Here is a 20308-nt window from a genome sequence, read left to right on the forward strand (position 1 = left end):
GGAAGGTTTCCCAGCCGTCAGAATACAATGATCACTGTCAGGAGCTATAGCCATCGGCAGTGATTGCACAAAAAAAACCCAACAGGCTGGTTGTACTGAAGCCAATCGACTTGCTGCTCACAATCTTCTTTGTAACGTACACTGAGATGTGTATCCGCTGCTGAGTGTAAATCTATGGCACACTTCGTTGTCAAAGCAAATGAGCTCCCATGTGCATGCACAGGAGTTTTGTCATTCTCCACCGGCCAATCAAGGTGGCCAAAGACCCAACACCCAGGAAAAGGTGGGGAGAAGATGTTGGCACTGGCAAGTAAGTAACGGGGGGTTAGCATTTGTTTGTGGGCTTTAGTTCCGCTTTAATGTCAGTGCTACTGCACAGCTCTTGGATCTAGACACAAATTAAAAGATGGCCAATATTTCACAGACATGCCACAGTTCAGCCTTGTTCACTCACGTGGGGGGTGGTAAAACCAGGTGGTTTTGCTGTGGTCCTGCCTAAACCTGGTCATGCAGCCGTACAGGACTGTACACATGCTGCGGTCATCATGCTGTGCTTCGCAGCCATGACAAAAATTAAACAGTGTGTCGCATTTGATGGGCATTACCACTGTTGAACGCCACCAATGCAAATCTATAGGGCCATGGGGCAACCATAATGCAATTGCAGCGAAATCATGCCTGTCAGATGCCCTCTGAAGAGAAATTCATATTGCTCTTTAGAGGGTATTGCATGTGTGAACACGGCTCTTTGCTTTTTTTTTTTTTTTTTTTTTTATAAAGCGATTCTGCCATTTACACACTTTCTGTCCTGGAGGGGCAACGCTCACTTACTGTTTAGAATCTATGGAGTGGCAGCAACATCACTGTAGGGCAGGAAGAGTGTTAGTTACTAAGGAACACCTTCCCCTGTCATCTTCTTTATAATTTAGAGAAAGTGTTCTGTAGTTCTCAGTGGTAAATTGGACAGGGCTGATAACATTACATGAAATAGCACTGCAGAGTGCCCAGCACAGCACTGAATTCCTGGCATGATCAACTGTTTTTTTTGGCACTTATCTAACAGATATAGCAAACGATATAGCAAATGTTTTCAATTATATACTTAGCAGACCAAGAGGAAACAAATAAGTTCAATGTTGTGGTTTACAGCAACTTTAATGTCTGCCACCTTCTATTATCACAGTGTGGTTAGAACTAAGAGGGTCACTGGTTCGAATCACAACCACGACACTACCTGCCTGGAGTTTGCATGTTCTCCCTGTGCCTGCGTGGGTTTCCTCCGGGTACTCCAGTTTCCTCCCACACTCCAAAGACATGCTGGTAGGTTAATTGGATCCTGTATAAAATTGGCCTTACTATGTTTATGTATGAATGTGAGTTAGGGACCTTAGATTGTAAGCTCCTTGAGGGCAGGGACTGATGTGAATGTGTAATGTCTATGTAAAGCGCTGCGTAAATTGACAGCGCTATATAAGTACCTGAAATAAATAAATAATAAATAAAGTAAAAGCTGGACCACTAAAAGACACACCAGGGAAAGTATGAAGTGTCATTCTCCAGCATGCAAGTTGTTTGCGATGCAACATTATCTGCATTCTTTGAATTGCATCCTGGGAAGCAAATTCCACTTACTTGCATGGTGACCAGGTTGTAATAAACTCCATTAGTTATCTTCATCAGTTCACTATGAGTTCCTTGTTCACAAATGACGCCTTCATTGAATCCAGCAATAAGGTCAGCGTTTCGTACTGTGGACAAGCGGTGGGCTATGACGATGGTTGTCCGGCCTTCTCTAGCCTGGGATAAAGGACGAGTATTTTGCATTATTCACAAAATCCTTTTTTTCTGTTATGAAGTATCACTTTTATAGCTGGAGATGCTGTTTGAGATTTGAATTCAGATACTGTTTTTGCTAAGGTTTACAGGCATGTGACCGGAGGTGGATCTGCCATTGTTACCAGTTACCTTTCCAGCCCATGTGAGCTGCAGCCCCAGGTGTGACAACTGACACATCAACAACTCCTGCATCTTTGTTTGGTTGTTTTATTGTAGTTTTAGGGGATGGGAGAAGGGAATGAGTGGGATACTCCTTTAGGCTCAACTAAGTACAACTTGGGACTTCCTCAGGAAAATGTCTGTTAACGCTGTTTCGACACCAGCCGACACCAGCCAACGCTCACTGACGCTCAGAACACACTGTAATTTGAATGAAGTGCTAGATCATCGACCTTGAGTCTAGAAGATCCAGGACTGTAGAGCAAAGACTGTAGAGCAATGAGCTACGGACACTGCTGTACCACAAAGTCACTAACTTCCTTGGCTGCAACTCTCAACTAAGACACTGCACACTGTCTCTTCAGGAACCAAACTGCAGATGCCCCTTTTTACTCTTCAGGGTCCCCTGACTAGGTACCCCCTCTGTCACTTCAGGGTCCTCTGACTAGGTACCCCCTTTACCACTAGCTGACACTGGATCCCAGAACCTCCTCCGGAGTGGTCCCCACTGACTCTAGGCAGAACCCCAGGGGCAATCCTCAGTACTCACGACCTGTGTAGGCTTTCTTAGGACTGGACCCCTCTTGCTCTCCGCTGGTTCTCGGCACACCGGATCCCCTCAGCTCAACTCAGCACTCTCTGGACTCCCACGTGACACCCCGAGACATCCACTTCCTCAGACAGGAGGAGAGACAGCCGTCGTCTCCCCCCTGGGACTCTGCTTCCCACCAAAGACCAGGAGTCACACTCTCCCTCAAACTTATACCTACTCCCAGAATCCTTTGCGGCAGAATCTGCCTTCTGGGGTAGTTACAGGCCTGCATGTATCCCTGAGTGCGCTTCCTCCACTGCCCTATGAGAAGCCTCTCACAGAGCCAGTGGGGAGAATCCCCCTTCAGCAGACACACCTGGAAGCCATGACACCCTACTAAAAGAAATCATGGCCCTGCTGTTAGGCAGACAAGGCCCACTGTACATTTACCTAGCACCTACCTGTAGGGTGCTACACTATCATTTCCAATCATGTCATGGCAAATCTAAAGACTACCGACCATTGCCATTAAAGCTCAACAGTTCATTTAGGTTTAAAGGTAAATTCCAGGTATGGATATTTTTTACATAGTTACATTGGTCAAGCTGTGTTCAGAATGCATCAGGGCAGTTGCTCAGCAGGGGACCCAGAAGCAAGTGGGGATCATTGGAGTAGTAATGTCAAGTTCAGTAAATTCCAACTTCCAGGGGCATTGGCCACATATACTATATACATTGTTACATTGCTCCAAGCTGGACCAATGGAACTATGTATAAAATATCCATACTTGGAATTATTATTTAGAACAGCAAAATACAATCCAGTGCATATAAACAAGAGGCATGCAAAGTTTTAGGGCCCATTTACAACACTGCACTGCAGTAACACACCTTGCCATTGGATGCATGCTGCAGCACACCACAACACGTTACTGTGCGTTGCAGTGTGCCGTTACAAAAAAATGCTGCATGCATAATTTTTAATGACTTTTGATGTGTTAGGCAACCTGTTTAAATGAATGGGCTTTCCTAGCGCTCAGCATAATGTGCCTTAATGTACATACACTAACGCAGCACAACACTTTTCTAAGGTAAGGATGTGGAACTGCAGTAAGGATGTGGAATTCTCTTCCACAATCAGTGGTATCAGCAGGGAGCATCAATAGTTTAAAAAACTATTAGATGGGCACCTTAACGACCACAACATACAGGGGTATACGATGTACTATTGACATAAACACACACACATCATAGGTTGAACTGGATGGACTGGTGTCTTTTTCAACCTCACCAACTATGTAACACAGGCTCATTTTCTTCCGAAAGCAGCGACAGCCTGCATAGAAAAGCCTGTCCCCTCCCAGCATGTTGCAGAGAAGGACCCTTGCCCTCTATGTGGAAGCAGTGATAGCTCTGCAGAGGTCCAACATGCCCATCCCCCACTGAGTTGCCTGCATCCCATTGTTGGACACTGTGATTCCTCCTGCAGATCCCTATGTCACCACTGTGCCCTGGGATTTTCTTTTTTTTTTTTTTGCAACCTGAAAGATGCATAAATAAAGAGAATACTGATACATAAAATACTTTCAATAAGAAATTAAGACTGAAAACATTCTAGGCCATGTAACATGCTTGCTCTTTCAGCCATGGTGCAATTGAAGCTTTTAAATTGGAATTCAAACCCAACACTAACTATTCTTAACAGTGTCCCCCCCCCCTCCCCCCCCGTTCTATCTATCCTGCCTAATCTGTGTAAAAAATGATCCATGTACTTACCTTTTTATTAGTCTGTTCTGATCCATGACGGGATCCTGCGGATCTGGCTCCCCTGTATCATGGAGCGCTCAACAACAGCTGGGAACTCCTGTAGCTGTCACCCAGTAGACGTCACCCATTGCCCAGTCGCTGTTGGCGCTCCCTCCTCTCCCCTGCAGCTGCCACAGACACTGGGGAGCTGGAGCTGCGGGATCATCTGACTGGACCGGAGCATACTATAAAAAGGTAAGTATACCGGGTTTTTTTTGGGGTTTTTTTTACACGACAAAATAGATAGGAGGAGGGGGGAGGGAATATTTTTAAGGCTAGTTGCTGTTAGGTTTGAATTCCACTTTAAGCATTGGAACGTGCTGAACAATGCATGGAAGAGAATGTGAGACTTCCCAAACATAAGAGTCTGATGAGAATACAATAAGAATATGAATGAATACCTTGTCCAGGGCTGCCTGCACCTTGGCTTCACTCTCTGTGTCCAGAGCGGAAGTGGCTTCATCCAGAAGAAGAATTTTGGGGTTGCGGACCAGCGCTCGTGCGATGGCGATTCTCTGCTTCTGACCTCCACTCAGCTGAGTCCCTCTCTCCCCCACAAGTGTGTCAAATTTCTGGAAATGCACACAATCACATGCATAGTTATGAAAGATTTTACTGCCATAGGCATTATCACCACTTGCTGACCAGGCCTTTCCTGGCACTTTTTATTTACAAGTTAAAATTAGTATTTTTTGCTAGAAAATTACTTAGAATACCAAACATTATATATATTTTTTTACTAGAGACCCTAGAAAATAAAATGGCAATCGCTGCAATAGTTTATGTCGCAGCGGTCTTTCAAACACAATGTTTTTTGGAAAAAATACACTTTAATGAATAAAAAAAAAAAAAACAGTAAAATTAGACCAATTTATTTGTAAAATGTGAAAGATAATGTTACGCCAAGTAATTGGTTTCCTAACATGTCATGCTTTAAAATTGTACAAGCTCGAGGAATGGCAACAAATGACGGTACTTAAAAATCTCCAAAGGAGACGCCTTAAACATTTTTACAGGTTACCTGTTTAGAGTTACAAAGATGATCCAGTGCTAGAATTATTGCTCTCACTCTAACGATTGCAGCGATATCTCACATTTGTGGTTTGAACATCGTTTACATAAACGGGCACGACTTACATATGCGTTTGCTTCTGCGTGCAAGCAAAGAGGGATGGGGCGCTTTCAATTTTTTTTTTATTATTACTTATTTTACTTTTTATTTTTACGCTGTCCCTTTATTTTTTTTATTGGATCACTTTTATTCCTATTACAAGGAAAGTAAACATTTACATTTTGATTGTTTTCATGCTGGAACTGCCCAAACAATGTTGTATCTATATGACCTTCTCATAGTATATATTTTAATAACCTGGCTTACATTATTCACAGCGCTTCACTTTTTCCACGTTTTGTTATGTTACAGCCTTATTTCAAAATGGTTTAAATTCATTTTTTTTCCTCAAAATTCTAAAAAAAATACCCCATAATGACAACCTGAAAGAAGTTTGTTTTAAATCTTTGCAAATTTATTAAAAATAAAAAATAAAAAAAATCCCATGTACATAAGAAGTATTCACAGCCTTTGCTCAATACTTTGTTGAAGTACCGTTGGCACCAATTACAGCCTCAAGACTTTTTGATTATGATGCTACAAGCTTGCAGGACCTCTCATGCTAAATCAGGCTGGATGGGGAGCGTCGGATTCAAGTCTGATCTCTGGCTGGGCCACTAAAGGACTTTCACAGAGTTGTCCCGTATATGTGATCTGCTTTAGGCAGGTTTGTGATCCAAGATCCAAGCACTCCTGCCAGATAGCACAGCCAGTTTCTTGACCTAACTGCATGTAAAGCTTGATTAAGGACCCATCGCTATGAGATATTGGACAATGTAGGAGCAGCAGAAACCTAAGGGGGTTCATCCCAGTGTGCCCACCTCTTGTAAGCATATTTACACTGCTAGACTGACAGCAATGTGCAAAGTAGAGCCCTGATTGGTTTATAGTGAAGCCTCTCGCTTTTTCAAGGCTGTGCATTAGATTACAGGAGATCACATTAAGACTGACACAAATACGACCTCTAGTTAGATGTAAAAATGCAAAATGAAAAAGTGAAAGGAATCTCCGACGATACCCTAAAGAGACCTTTCTGGAGGCAAACCATGCAAATATGACTACTGTCCTGAGGATATGACAGTTGGCAGTATGTACAGGAGAGGAGTGTGGAGGGTATGACAGTGAGCAGTATGTACAGGAGAGGAGTGTGGAGGGTATGACAGTGAGCAGTATGTACAGGAGAGGAGTGTGGAGGGTATGACAGTGAGCAGTATGTACAGGAGAGAAGTGTGGAGGGTATGACAGCGGGTAGTATGTACAGGAGAGAAGTGTGGAGGGTATGACAGTGAGCAGTATGTACAAGAGAGGAGTGTGGAGGGTATGACAGTTGGCAGTATGTACAGGAGAGGAGTGTGGAGGGTATGACAGCGGGTAGTATGTACAGGAGAGAAGTGTGGAGGGTATGACAGTGAGCAGTATGTACAAGAGAGGAGTGTGGAGGGTATGACAGTTGGCAGTATGTACAGGAGAGGAGTGTGGAGGGTATGACAGCGGGTAGTATGTACAGGAGAGGAGTGTGGAGGGTATGACAGTGGGTAGTATGTACAGGAGAGGAGTGTGGAGGGTATGACATTGAGCAGTATGTACAGGAGAGAAGTGTGGAGGGTATGACAGTTGGCAGTATGTACAGGAGAGGATAGTGGAGGGTATGACAGTGGGCAGTATGTACAGGAGAGGAGTGTGGAGAGTATGACAGTGGGTAGTATGTACAGGAGAGGAGTGTGGAGAGTATGACAGTGGGTAGTATGTACAGGAGAGGAGTGTGGAGGGTATGACATTGAGCAGTATGTACAGGAGAGAAGTGTGGAGGGTATGACAGTTGGCAGTATGTACAGGAGAGGAGTGTGGAGGGTATGACAGCGGGTAGTATGTACAGGAGAGGAGTGTGGAGGGTATGACAGTGGGTAGTATGTACAGGAGAGGAGTGTGGAGGGTATGACATTGAGCAGTATGTACAGGAGAGAAGTGTGGAGGGTATGACAGCGGGATGTATGTACAGGAGAGAAGTGTGGAGGGTATGAAAGCGGGTAGTATGTACAGGAGAGGAGTGTGGAGGGTATGACAGTGAGCAGTGTGTACAGGAAAGGAGTGTGGAGGGTATGACAGTGGGCAGTATGTACCGGAGAGGAGTGTGGAGGGTATGACAGTGGGCAGTATGTACAGGAGAGGAGTGTGGAGGGTATGACAGTGGGCAGTATGTACACGAGAGGAGTGTGGGGGGTATGACAGTGGGCAGTATGTACAGGAGAGAAATGTGGAGGGTATGAAAGTGGGCAGTATGTACAGGAGAGAAGTATGGAGGGTATGACAGTGGGCAGTTTGTACAGGAGAGGAGTGTATGACAGTGGGTAGTATGTACAGGAGAGGAGTGTGGAGGGTATGACAGCGGGCAGTATGTACAGGAGAGAAGTGTGGAGGGTATGACAGTGGGTAATATGTACAGGAGAGGAGTGTGGAGGGTATGACAGTCAGCAGTATGTACAAGAGAGAAGTGTGGAGGGTATGACAGTGGGCAGTATGTACAGGAGAGCAGAGTGGAAGGTATGACAGCGGGCAGTATGTACAGGAGAGGAGTGTGAAGGGTATGACAGTGGGCAGTATGTACAGGAGAGGAGTGTGGAGGGTATGACAGTTGGAAGTATGCACAGGAGAGGAATGTAGAGGGTATGACAGTGGGCAGTATGTACAGGAGAGGAGTGTGGAGGGTATGACAGTGGCTGGTATATACAGGGGAGGAGTGTGGAGGGTACGACAGTGGGAAGTATGTACAGGAGAGGAATGTGTAGCGTGTGAAACAAGCAGTATTTGTGTGTGTTATAATATATATGTATACACAGTATCTCACAAAAGTGAGTACACCCCTCACATTTTTGTAAATATTTTATTATATCTTTTCATGTGACAACACTAAAGAAATTCCACTTTGCTACAATGTAAAGTAGTGAGTGTACAGCTTGTATAACAGTGTATATTTGCTGTCCCCTAAAAATAACTCAACACACAGCCATTAATGTCTAAACGTCTAGCAATAAAAATTAGTACACCCCTAAGTGAAAATGTCCAAATTGGGCCCAAAGTGTCAATATTTTGTGTGGCCATCATTATTTTCCAGCACTACTTTAACCCTCTTGGGCATGGAGTTCACCAGAGCTTCACAGGTTGCCACTGAAGTCCTCTTCCACTCCTCCATGATGACATCACGGAGCTGGTGGATGTTAGAGACCTTTGCGCTCCTCCACCTTCTGTTTGAGGATGCCCCACAGATGCTCAATAGGGTTTAGGCCTGGAGACATGCTTGGCCAGTCCATCACCTTTACCCAGAGATGTATAGTAACTAAGTAGAACTACTTCACTACTGTACTTAAGTACCGAAAGGCGGTATCTGTACTTTCCTAGAGTAGAATTTTTTTCTCCTACTTCCACTTTTACTTCACTACATTTTTTCAATGATTTCAATACTTCTACTCCAATATTTTTTTTTTGTGCTGCATAGTTACTCGTTACAATTATAAAAATTACCACTGCCAGAACAGTAGACGACAGGTTTCATGAAGCTCAAAACATGTGTATTATCAGCGCATACGAAAATAAATGCTACTGTATGCATAAATAAAAGCTGCATTTGAAATAATAAAAAACAATATGATGTTCAAACTTTTGACTTCTTTCTTGAATAACTACATAACACAGTACTTGTACTTTTACTTTCAGTACTTGAGTAGCAATTTTTTTTTTCAAAACTACTGGTACTTTTACTTTCAGTACTTGAGTAGCAAAATTCTTTAAAAAACTACTTGCAATACTTAAGTTCAAAAAATATTGAATACTTTAGTACTTCTACTCAAGTCACTTTTTGATCGAGCACTTGTACATTTACTCAAGTATGGGTTTCGAGTACTTTATACAACTCTGCCTTTACCCTCAGCTTCTTTAGCAAGGCAGTGGTCATCTTGGAGGTGTGTTTGGAGTCGTTATTAAGTTGGAATAATGTCCTGTGGCACATTCTCTGAAGGGAGGGGATCATGCTCTGCTTCAGTATGTCACAGTACACGTTGACATTCATGGTTCCCTCAATGAACTGTAGCTCCCCAGTGCTGGCAGCACTCATGCAGCCTCAGACCATGACACTCCCACCACCATGCTTGACTGTAGGCAAGACACATTTGTCTTTGTACTCCTCACCTGGTTGCTGCCACACACGCTTGACACCATCTGAACCAAAAGAGTTTATCTTGGTCTCATCACACCACAGGACATGGTTCCAGCAATCCATGTCCTTAGTCTGCTTGTCTTCAGCTAACTGTTTGCAGGCTTTCTTTTGCATCATCTTTAGAAGAGGCTTCCTTCTGGGGTGACAGCCATGCAGAGCAATTTGATGCAGTGTGCGACGTATGGTCTGAGCACTGACAGGCTGACTCCCCACCCCTTCAACCACTGCAGCAATGCTAGAAACACTTTTATTACAATAATATTGTCACATATTTTCCCCCCAATAAAAGAATATAGAACTTACATCTGGCAGCTTCATGATAAAACTGTATGCGTTGGCTTCTTGGGTGGCTCTTATGATTTCCTCCATCGTGACATCCTCACGGCCATATCGGATATTCTCAGCAATAGTGGTATCGAACAGGATTGGCTCCTGGCTGACCACACCAATAATCTCCCTTAAGTATCTCAAGTTTAAATTCCGAATGTCTTGTCCATCTATTGTGACCTGCAGGAATAAAGCACACGTTCAAAATAAAATAATTTAAGTAATTATAAATTATTTTCACTAATAATAATTTTTATTTTTTAATGAGTAGAAACAATTACAGATACCCATGTGGGGGATTTAGTCTCAGTCATGTCTTGCTATATTTTGTATTCAGCATTGTGTTATAATGAATGAAAATCTAAAATCTGATGAACATATAAAGAAATTTGAAGGTAAATTCATCAGGAATTGCTGAATTTAGCAGTAGTAGTGTTTTCTGGATAACATTACCAGTTTATAGATCCTTTATGTTTGTTTGTTCATATTGGTCTTCAAAAAAATAAATGTAGTTTTTTAGAACATACAGGTAAACCAAGCAACTTTGCAAATATAACCTCAGTCTTTTCATTGATTCTTACATTGAGAGCTACCATTGGAGGCCCTGGTCACTCTAAATATTGCTTATGTTATATTCAGTATGTCTATAATGTCACTGCTTACATTATTTATTCACTGTCGTATGAGATTATATTTCACCTTCTTATGTATATTTAATCTTACTACCTCCAATTGCACATTGTGTCACTTTTGGTCTATAATTAATTTATTTAGAATAGTACACTTGATACCCTTGATTGTGGGTAACACCTTATTGTGTACATTCGTCAACATATATTATTGCACCATAGCACTTATTGCACTTTTTGGCACCTTGTATTTATGTTTATACATACAATAACTTAATACATCATCACATTACATATGTTAGGTAACCTTATGATTCTTTGAAAACTGTATAGGGTTCAGTCTTTGTCAGACATATTACTATAGGCAGCGGCATCTACCTCATATCACCCTCTTTTCATATCGCATATATCCCTTTTAGGGTTATATTTTGGAGGTAGGCAGCAGCCATACTTTTATCCTAAGCGTGGATTTTCCCTTTTTTCAATGACAAAACAAATTCACCCTTCGACTACCCTTTTTTCTTCCTTCCCATACCATCCACAATCGGATCCTTCTGCTCCCCTCCACGTTTTGCCCCAACCCTTCCTAACCTGAATATTCACTACAGTAGCCATTTAAATGGTGGCAGAGGGCTTATGAGTTCTCAGAAATTAAACCTTTTTTCACTGCATGTTACTTTTGGTAATACTAAGAAATGGATTTGCAATATTTTGTAAATTTTTCTGCATCGAAGAAAATAAGTAAATTGTGTTCTTACCATGCCTTCATCTGGATCGTAAAACCTCTGGATGAGCTGGACTGTCGTGCTCTTTCCACAGCCACTACTGCCAACAAGGGCCACTGTTTTACCATTAGGGACTGTGAGGTTCAACCCTTTAAGGATCTTTAACAACAAAGATGACAAATTAGTCTTTTTTTAAAGTAGAACGCTGACCAGTGTTAATTTTGGCAATGAATTTTTATTACGTTTTAGTTATAGCCTTTTGACTAAAATGCCATTTTAGTCACCTGCAATTGATTCTAAAATGCCATTCTAGTTTTAGTCCCATTTTAGTTATCGTATTTTAGTCGACTAAAATCTCCAGTACATTTTAGTCAAATAAAAACATTTTAGTCAACTAAAATCGAATGTGTTTAGTTAAATTGTAATGCGTTATTTAAGCATTTCTATAGAATTACATTATATACTCCTTGAGTAAAAAAATCTAATATTATGTTATTATTTATGGTATTAAGGTTTGAACAAACTCACAGATACAGATTTAGCCACTCTGGATGGTCTGAGGAGGCCTGTAATGTTGCACAGTGCTCTGGATAGATGTCTAAGGAGGCCTGTAATGCTGCACAGTGTTCTGGCTGGATGTCTGAGGAGGCCTGTAATGCTGCACAGTGCTCTGGATAGATGTCTGAGGAGGCCTGTAATGCTGCACAGTGCTCTGGATGGATGTCTGAGGAGGCCTGTAATGCTGCACAGTGCTCTGGATAAATGTCTGAGGAGGCCTGTAATGCTGCATAGTGCTCTGGATAGATGTCTGTGGAGGCCTGCACAGTAGTACTCTGGACAGTGGCTTGAGAAGGCCTCAAATGCTGCACAGTGCTCTGGACGGTGGCCCGAGGAGGCCTGTAATGCTGCACAGTGCTATGGATGGTGGTCTGAGGTGGCCTGTAATGCTGTAGAGTGCTCTGTACGGTGTTCGGAAGAGGCCTGTAATGCTTCAGAGTGCTGGATGGTGGTCTCAGGTCTGAGGGATGACCTGTAATGCACATTGACCTGGAAGCCACTGCCAGTGGTCAGAGAAGGCCTGTAATAATGCACACACAGTGCTCTGGATGGATGGTGGTCTGGAGGGAAGCCCCAGGCCTGCTGTAATTGTAACATACACTAGTACTACACACTCACAGTCTGCTCACTGCTCTGGAAATGGGCAGTCGTCTCGTGAGTTGGGACTCGGAGTAGGACAGTCTTGTCGGGACTAGGGAGACCTGCCTGTAATGCATAGTGCTGCTCTGGTCTCTGGTAGCTGCCACGGACGGTCAGTGCTGGTCATGTCACTTAAAAAAAGTAATTAGTTATAGTTACTAGTTAGTAACTGAGTTACATCAGTAAAAAAGTAACTAATTACCAGGGAAAGTAACTATTGCGTACAACACACTGGTATGGTACCTGCGTGGTATTTGCTGAGTGGTACCTGCGTGGTATTTGCTGAGTGGTACCTGCGTGATACACTGGTAAGGTACCTGAGTGGTATTTGCTGAGTGGTACCGGCTGCGTGGTACACTGGTACGGTACCTGAGTGGCACTGGTGGTACCTGAGTGGTATTTGCTGAGTGGTACTGGCTGGCTGCGTGGTACACTTGTACCTGAGTGGTATTTGCTGAGAGTGGCACTGTGGTACCTGCGTAGTACACTGGTACCTGAGTGGTATTTGCTGAGTGACACTGGTACCTGAGTGGTATTTGCTGAGTGTTTCAGGCTGCGTGGTACACTGGCAGTGGGTACCTGAGTGGTATTTGCTGAGTGGTACCTTAGTGGGTATTTGCTGAGTGGTACCGGCTGGCTGCTGGTGGTGGTGTGGCACACTGGTGGTGGGGATCTGAGTCTTGAGTCCTCCTGACTAGTCTGCACCCACTGCTGTGATCTTTAGGAACCACTTTTAACTTTTCATAACATTTTAACATTTTCCTGGAGCCGAGATCATTGGGGACGCCGCACCTGCTGTTGAATGACACGCGCCCGCAGGGAAGTCTCAGGGTTGGAGCCAAGATGATTTCATTAGTGGCTGGGCATGTGCAGTGGGTCGCGCAGCAACATCTGATGAATGACGCGGTGCAACGTTACAAAACACTACCCCATGAAAATTCCCTACCCTCCGCAGCTGTGAGCATGCGCACTGGGAAGCGGCTCAGCTGTTGAATGACGTACCCGCACCGGAAGTAACGAGGGTAGGGAATTTTCACAGAGTAAGGTTTTTTAACATTACACCGGTGTTCTATCAGAAAACTCTACCCCGTCAGAAATACCTACCCTCGTCACTTCTGGGGGTTTAATATATATATATATATATATATATATATATATATATAAAATCAGGAGAACAGCCCTCCATTTTTTTATATATATATATATATATATGTATGTAACAGCCCTCAAATTTTCCACTCGCCTACTCGCATTTTGCGAGTGGAAAATTATTTAGGGCGAGCATGGGGCTGCTCCGGGTGTCGAAGAGGAAAGCCGATGGATGGGATTACCATAGAGCGGGGATCGTTCCGCTGTAACAGCATTAATTGTAATTGCCGGGCACTCGCCGACACACACAGTCCCGCCCCCTAGCCCGGCTTCTTTGATAGACAGAACACCTGGCCAACCGGGACGTGTGACGTCTATCAAAGGAGTCGGGCCAGGAGGCGGGACTGTGTGTGTCGGCGAGTGCCCGGCCATTCAAATTAAAGCTGTTACAGCGGGACGATCCCGTTTTGTGATTATCCGGCCAGATTTCCTCTTCCTCTCCTCTCTTTTTTTTGCACTGGTCAGTGCATTGACAGGCACAAGTGAATCTGCGTTATAGGGCCCAGGTAAAGCTGCATTGATGGCACAGTTAAAGCTGCATTGATGGCACAGGTGAAGCTGCATTGATGGCACAGGTGAAGCTGCATTGATGGCACAGGTGAAGCTACATTGAAGGACACAGGTGAAGCTGCATTGATGGCACAGGTGAAGCTACATTGAAAGGCACAGGTAAAACTGCATTGAAGGGCACAGGTAAAGCTGCATTAAAGGGCACAGGTAAAGCTGCATTGATGGCACAGGTAAAGCTGCATTGAAGGGCACAGGTAAAGCTGCATTGATGGCACAGGTGAAGCTGCATTGAAGGGCACAGGTAAATCTGCATTGATGGCACAGGTGAAGCTGCATTGATGGCACAGGTGAAGCTACATTGAAGGGCACAGGTGAAGCTGCATTGAAGGGCACAGGTGAAGCTACATTGAAGGGCACAGGTGAAGCTGCATTGAAGGGCACAGGTGAAGCTGCATTGATGGCACAGGTAAAGCTGCATTGAAGGGCACAGGTAAAGCTGCATTGACAGGCACAGGTGAAGCTGTATTGATGGGCTTAGGTAAAGCTGCAGTGATAGGCATGGGTAAAGCTGCATTGATGGGCATGGGTGAAGCTGCATTGACGGGCATGGTTGAGGTTGCATTGACGGGTATGGGTGAGGTTGCATTGACGGGCATGGGTGAGGTTGCATTGACGGGTATGGGTGAGGTTGCATTGATGGGCACAGGTGAGGTTGCATTGATGGGCACAGGGGGGCTGCATTGATGGGCACAAGGGAGGCGGCATTAATGGGCACTGGTGATGCATTGATGGGCACAGTGGGGCTGCATTGATGGGCACAAGGGAGGCGGCATTAATGGGCACTGGTGATGCATTGATGGGCACAGCGGAGGCTGCATTGATGGGCACTGATAATGTTGTTATTAATATTTATTTTTATAACTTCTACATTAATGCAAAAACATTTAACAAGGCGTGTTTAGGGGCGGGGCAGGGTAGGAGTAAGGTGAGGCAACTGGTGGCGAGTAACACTTAAGGCCTGGCTAGTAGCTCAGGACTTAAAATTTTGAGCCCTGTAATATATATATATATATATATATATATATATATATATATATATATATATATATATATATATATGGTTTTCCTGATCACATTTAAAAAATATATATATATTTTTTTTTATCCTTTCATTTAGATAAAAAAAAATATATATATATATATTTTAATATATATATATATGTTCAGGACAACAGTCCTCCATTGTTATGACTGTGTATACATAAAGGGGTGTATTGGGATGTATAGGCATTGCACACACTGCGGAAGCGACGAGGGTAGGGAATTTTGATGGGTAGTTTTATTATTTTCCTGGAGCTGAGATCATTTTCTGACTGGGCATGCACACTAGGATGGCGCATGCGCACTGGGACACGGCAACAGCTGATGAATGACGAACTAGCCCCAGAAGTGACGAGGTACGTATTTCAAACGGGGGTAGGGTTTTCTGAGAGTAGAGGAGGAATTACACTACTGCCATCTAGTGGTGGTAGATGTAATTGCGGTAACGCGGCCTAAGTAATGGGAACGGCGATACCAGGAGGGGAACAGTAATCAGTTAGTTTACTCATTACCCTCTAAAGTAACTGCATTAAGTAATGCCGTTTACTTTAACGCGGTTACTACCATCACTGGGGACAGTGCACACAGTTGTTCAACTCACTTGCTTGCTGGGAGCTGAGGCAAGTGGAGCTCTGAGAAAACCAGAAGTTCGTTCATGAGGGTAAACCTCCCTGCCTCACGTTTTCATCCCATTTTAGTTCGTTAACAAAAACTAATTTGATTTTCGTCATAGTTTTCGTCAGTGGACAAAATTGTGCTGTACTTTTTGTTTTGTTTCGTCACTGTAAAAATGCCGCTAACAAAAACTATGATGAAAAAGTTTTCGTACAAGCAAAAATGCTATTTTTTAAAATTTTCCTTGCAACTGCTTGGGTATTACTTACAAAGTGAAATTTCACCACTTTACATTACCTAAGAAAAATTAGTCCAACTGCACTTGCAAAGTCTATTTGGCTTCAGTAAATCCACCCCTCTGTGTTCCTAACTTTTTGTACACCACCTCTGCTGCATAGAGACCAATAGCCACATTTTTAGCCCTGTCCAGTCCACCTCTGTGAACTACAGAATTACCCCCACCACCTTGGTATGCAAATGAGGGGAGGGAGTAGTGTTCTGTATGCCCAACACTTCCTGTTCCAGGGTGACAACACTGCTCTTCTATAGATACAGGACAGTGAGAGAGCATTGTCACCCTGGAACAGGAAGCATGTTATTGGCAGGATCACCAGGTGTAAATTAAAAAAAATATATATAAAAAAAATGTAAAATTAATGTAACTGCCTCATCTAAAGACTGCTAAACTGCAGTATATTACACTGTTTGTTCTTAGGATTAGATACACCTAAAATCATTTTATCAACTAACACTGAAAAAGAGTTTACCACCCAATTTATGTCAATTTATATCTGCTGTGCTTATATATTCTCATTTACAAATATACAGTACCGGGAGTTCAGATGAAATAAAGTTATCTTTATAGTGTTTGCACAGTGTAACAAACAGTGAACGTTGTGACCTTTGGAACACAGGTAGTTACACAACAACAATATTCTATGATTAACACAAGTCCCAAAGAGACTGTACAATGCGTACAGGTGGAAAAAAAAAGATAAGATAAACATTCTTCTGATCACTAAAGGTGCATTTTGTTCAAAATTACTATAAATAAGAAAAAAACAAAAAACTTTACATCCAAGAGATCAGAAAAAGTTGTGTGAATAATCAAAAATAATGTATACTATACTATAAATATTATTATAGTTGTAAAAACAGAAATATTGTCTGGAAGATGGGCATGATTTAAACCGGAACTAAACCCATCGATTTAACAGTTTTAAAAAACAGTTAGGCCCCTTTCAGACAGGGCGGACTCCATGAAGCGGATCCACCTGCTCAGCGGGAAATCTCTCCACTGATCCCCGCTGAGCAGGTGGATGACAGGTCCGTGTCCGCTCCGCTATGCAGAGCAGACATAGATACAGTTCGATCTTCACTACGGGGCGGTCGGATGGAAACATGCTTAGCACCAGGGAAAAGTTCCAGAGAAATAGGGAAAGTGCAGGGACACGCCATCCTTCCTGGAAGTCTCCCTATTTGGTTACAGATCAACCAGGCCTCATTCTGCTCCTCGAAACAGATGCTGTTGGCACCTTTAATCACCAGTCTACTGTCACACTGCCATTGCAACTCGTAAATTATCCCGGTGGGTTGCCTTCCCAGCTAGCTATGGTTGTATTGCTGGACCTCTGTTACAATATATTCCTGTTACTGCACTTGGATTTTTTGTTTTTTCTAGCCCGCCGCATCACACTGCACCCATCCACAAGCACTCAATTCCTCTGTAAAACAGATGAAAAGAAGGAATTTTAAATGGTGCCCAATTGACCTGGTAATGAGGTAGTTCCTGAAACTCTTACCAAAGGACCTACTTATGGAGTAGGTCTTCAGAGACAGGGTCACACCTGGGGCTGTGACACAGCTCTGGACCTAAAGGCGGCCCAAAACGAACTTAACCATCACACACTTCTCTCAAAACTTCCACAATGCCGAGCCAAGCAACTAAAAGTCACATTCCAGGCCTGCCCCTCAGTGTCAAGTCCAGCAGGATCCAGGTTCAGCACTTCAAAAGAAAATGGAAAGGCCAATTCTCAGTCTGAGTTTATAGATGCATATAGAGACCTGCTTTGCAGTATGTAGTAGGTCCTAAAGTGGTTTTAAACTTCAGACATTAATTACGAACACAGCATATCCCTCTATAGCATGTGCTTGTCTCAATCCAGAGCACTAAGCGTCATTTCAGTCAGCTGCCACGTTCTTCTGCTATAAGCATGAGTCACTTCTGACAAGTTTTCCCAACACCAAAAGAAAAATGGTGACAGGGGAGGGAGCTCCAGCACACAGCCTATGATTGACAGCCTCAGTTCTGTTCCTGTGAAGGATGGTGTGTCCCTTCCATCCAATTAGCTCTAAGAGCTCTCCTCACTGATCTCTATAGAGTGTAAGTTCAGCTCCCCTCCCCTGCTTTCTAAAGCCCAAGTCAAGTGTATAAATTCTGCACTTTTAAGGGCTGTAGAGAAGAAAGGGCTGCAGATAAACAAGAACAACTTATGTAGGAGGATTTGTTTCAGCTCTGTGTATTACCTGATGTCAGTCACTTTATTGAGTATATTGCATAAAGAACAAATATGTAAGGGTTTACAACCACTTTAACCGCTTGCCGACTGTTTACAGTATATTTACTGCGGCAGTCAGCCCCTCACAGGCAGAGTGACGTAGGTCTACGTCACTCGCCTGTGAGGCTCTGGGGAGCGAGCGAACCAGCGGACCTGTCATTCTCCTCGCTGTAAAGACACTGATCACACGGATCTAGTATGTAGATCCGTTGATCAGTGTCCTTACAGGTCAAGCCACAGCCAATAACAGTAGAAAGCACGCCCCTAGGGATACACACAGCCCCTCCCTCCCAAATAAAGTTAACCCCTTCACTACCAGTGTATTTTTACAGTAACAGTGCATATGTATAGCACTGATTACTGTAGAAATGTCACTGGTAACCCCAAAAGTGTCAAAAATGTCAGTCAAGGGTCCGATCTGTCCGCCGCAATGTCGCAGTACCGCAAAAAAAATCGCAGATCGCCACCATTACACGTTAAAAAAAAAACAACAAAAATGACAAAAATCTTTCCCTTTCCGATAACTTTTGCGCAAAATACGCTTTTTGCGTTTTTTTTTACCAAACATAGGTAGCATAAAACAAATTGGCCGAAAATTGTAAAAAATTTTGATTTTTACATTTTTTTTTTGGGGAATTTCATATAAAAAAATGTGAAAAATATTGTTATTTTTGCAAAATGTACGCTCTTTTTTTGTTTATAGCACAAAAAGTAAAAATCGCACGGGTGATCAAATACCACCAAAAGAAAGCTCTGTTTGTGGGAAAAAAAGGACGTCAAATTAGTTTAGGTACAGCGTCGCACGACCGCGCAATTGTCTGTTAAAGTCACGCAGTGCCGAATCGCAAAATACCCCCTGGTCGTTTAGCAGGAAAATCCTCCGGGGCTTAAGTGGTTAAATGAAAAATAATCTTGAAGAAAAAAAGTTAGACTTTTCCCAGTAAAGCAGGACACTGCAGTGGCCAATATTCCTATCGGCGGCAGTTTGATGACGCAGTCTCTGAATTCCTGTGTCCCTCCATGGATGAGAAAGAAACATCTCTTGCCCAGGAAGCTAACCTTTTCTGTGATCTAAACTGATACAAAGCCTATCATTTTATCAGTGACTGTTCTTTAGATATCCTACAAAAGAATACATTAATTCTAAGATAGCTATAGAAGAGCTACTTCACCAACCTGGATATCCGGCCTTGACGGATAGGTAAACTTTACATTTGTGAATTGAACATCTCCTATAATCTTGTCGGGTTTAAATCCTGCTGGAGAGAAACTGTCTATTTTGGGTACCTGCAAGAAACAATTTAAATCATACTACATATCAAAAAAGGCAAGACTTATTTTTAATAGAAAATGTATTTATAGCAATAAAACTAGACTTAAGATCTAAAGGAAAACTGTAGCCAAAAATAACAAGCTAAAATGATTAATCAATTAAAAGATAAGATAACAAAACCATATATTACTGCAATATTTAGCTTCAGTTCAGAGATTTCCTCTGCAGTACTTGTTTATGCCTCTAGATGTGCTCAGTCTACTGGCCAGCACTATTCAATCCACTTCCTCTGAGCTCAGGTGGTCTCTGACCCACCCCAGACTTTGAATGGACAGTGAAAGTAGAAGCAGAACATTGATGAGTTCATCTTCTTGCCATTCTGCTTTCTCTTATTATCCCTATCAGCATGCTTCTTGTCAGTATGTGATCTGATTGGCTCCCTGTACTGCTTCTTCCTCTCATATTCTGAGCTCTTCTGTACAGGGACCGCAAGAGGCTGATACCAGATCAAATTCAGGTACTTAATTGCTTGCATTTTCAAAATACATTTGATGATGTATTAAGGATTTTT

At 42.9% G+C, this 20308-nt stretch overlaps 1 protein-coding gene across 1 annotated transcript in view; it reads right to left on the bottom strand.

Moving 5' to 3' along the window:
- Positions 1 to 20308, bottom strand: part of LOC309556293 (ATP-dependent translocase ABCB1-like) — a 94685-nt gene that overhangs the window by 38060 nt on the left and 36317 nt on the right. Inside the window, exons 7-11 of the mRNA XM_082258731.1 lie at positions 19641 to 19751; positions 11368 to 11493; positions 9957 to 10160; positions 4734 to 4904; positions 1633 to 1797 (exon numbers count right to left, since the gene is read on the bottom strand). Of these exons, the coding sequence (XP_082114857.1) occupies positions 1633 to 1797; positions 4734 to 4904; positions 9957 to 10160; positions 11368 to 11493; positions 19641 to 19751 (777 nt within the window). The remainder of the gene's footprint in view (positions 1 to 1632; positions 1798 to 4733; positions 4905 to 9956; positions 10161 to 11367; positions 11494 to 19640; positions 19752 to 20308) is intronic.

This window comes from Pelophylax lessonae (assembly GCF_965119305.1).
Source record: "Pelophylax lessonae genome assembly, chromosome: 5".
NCBI lineage: Eukaryota > Metazoa > Chordata > Amphibia > Anura > Ranidae > Pelophylax > Pelophylax lessonae.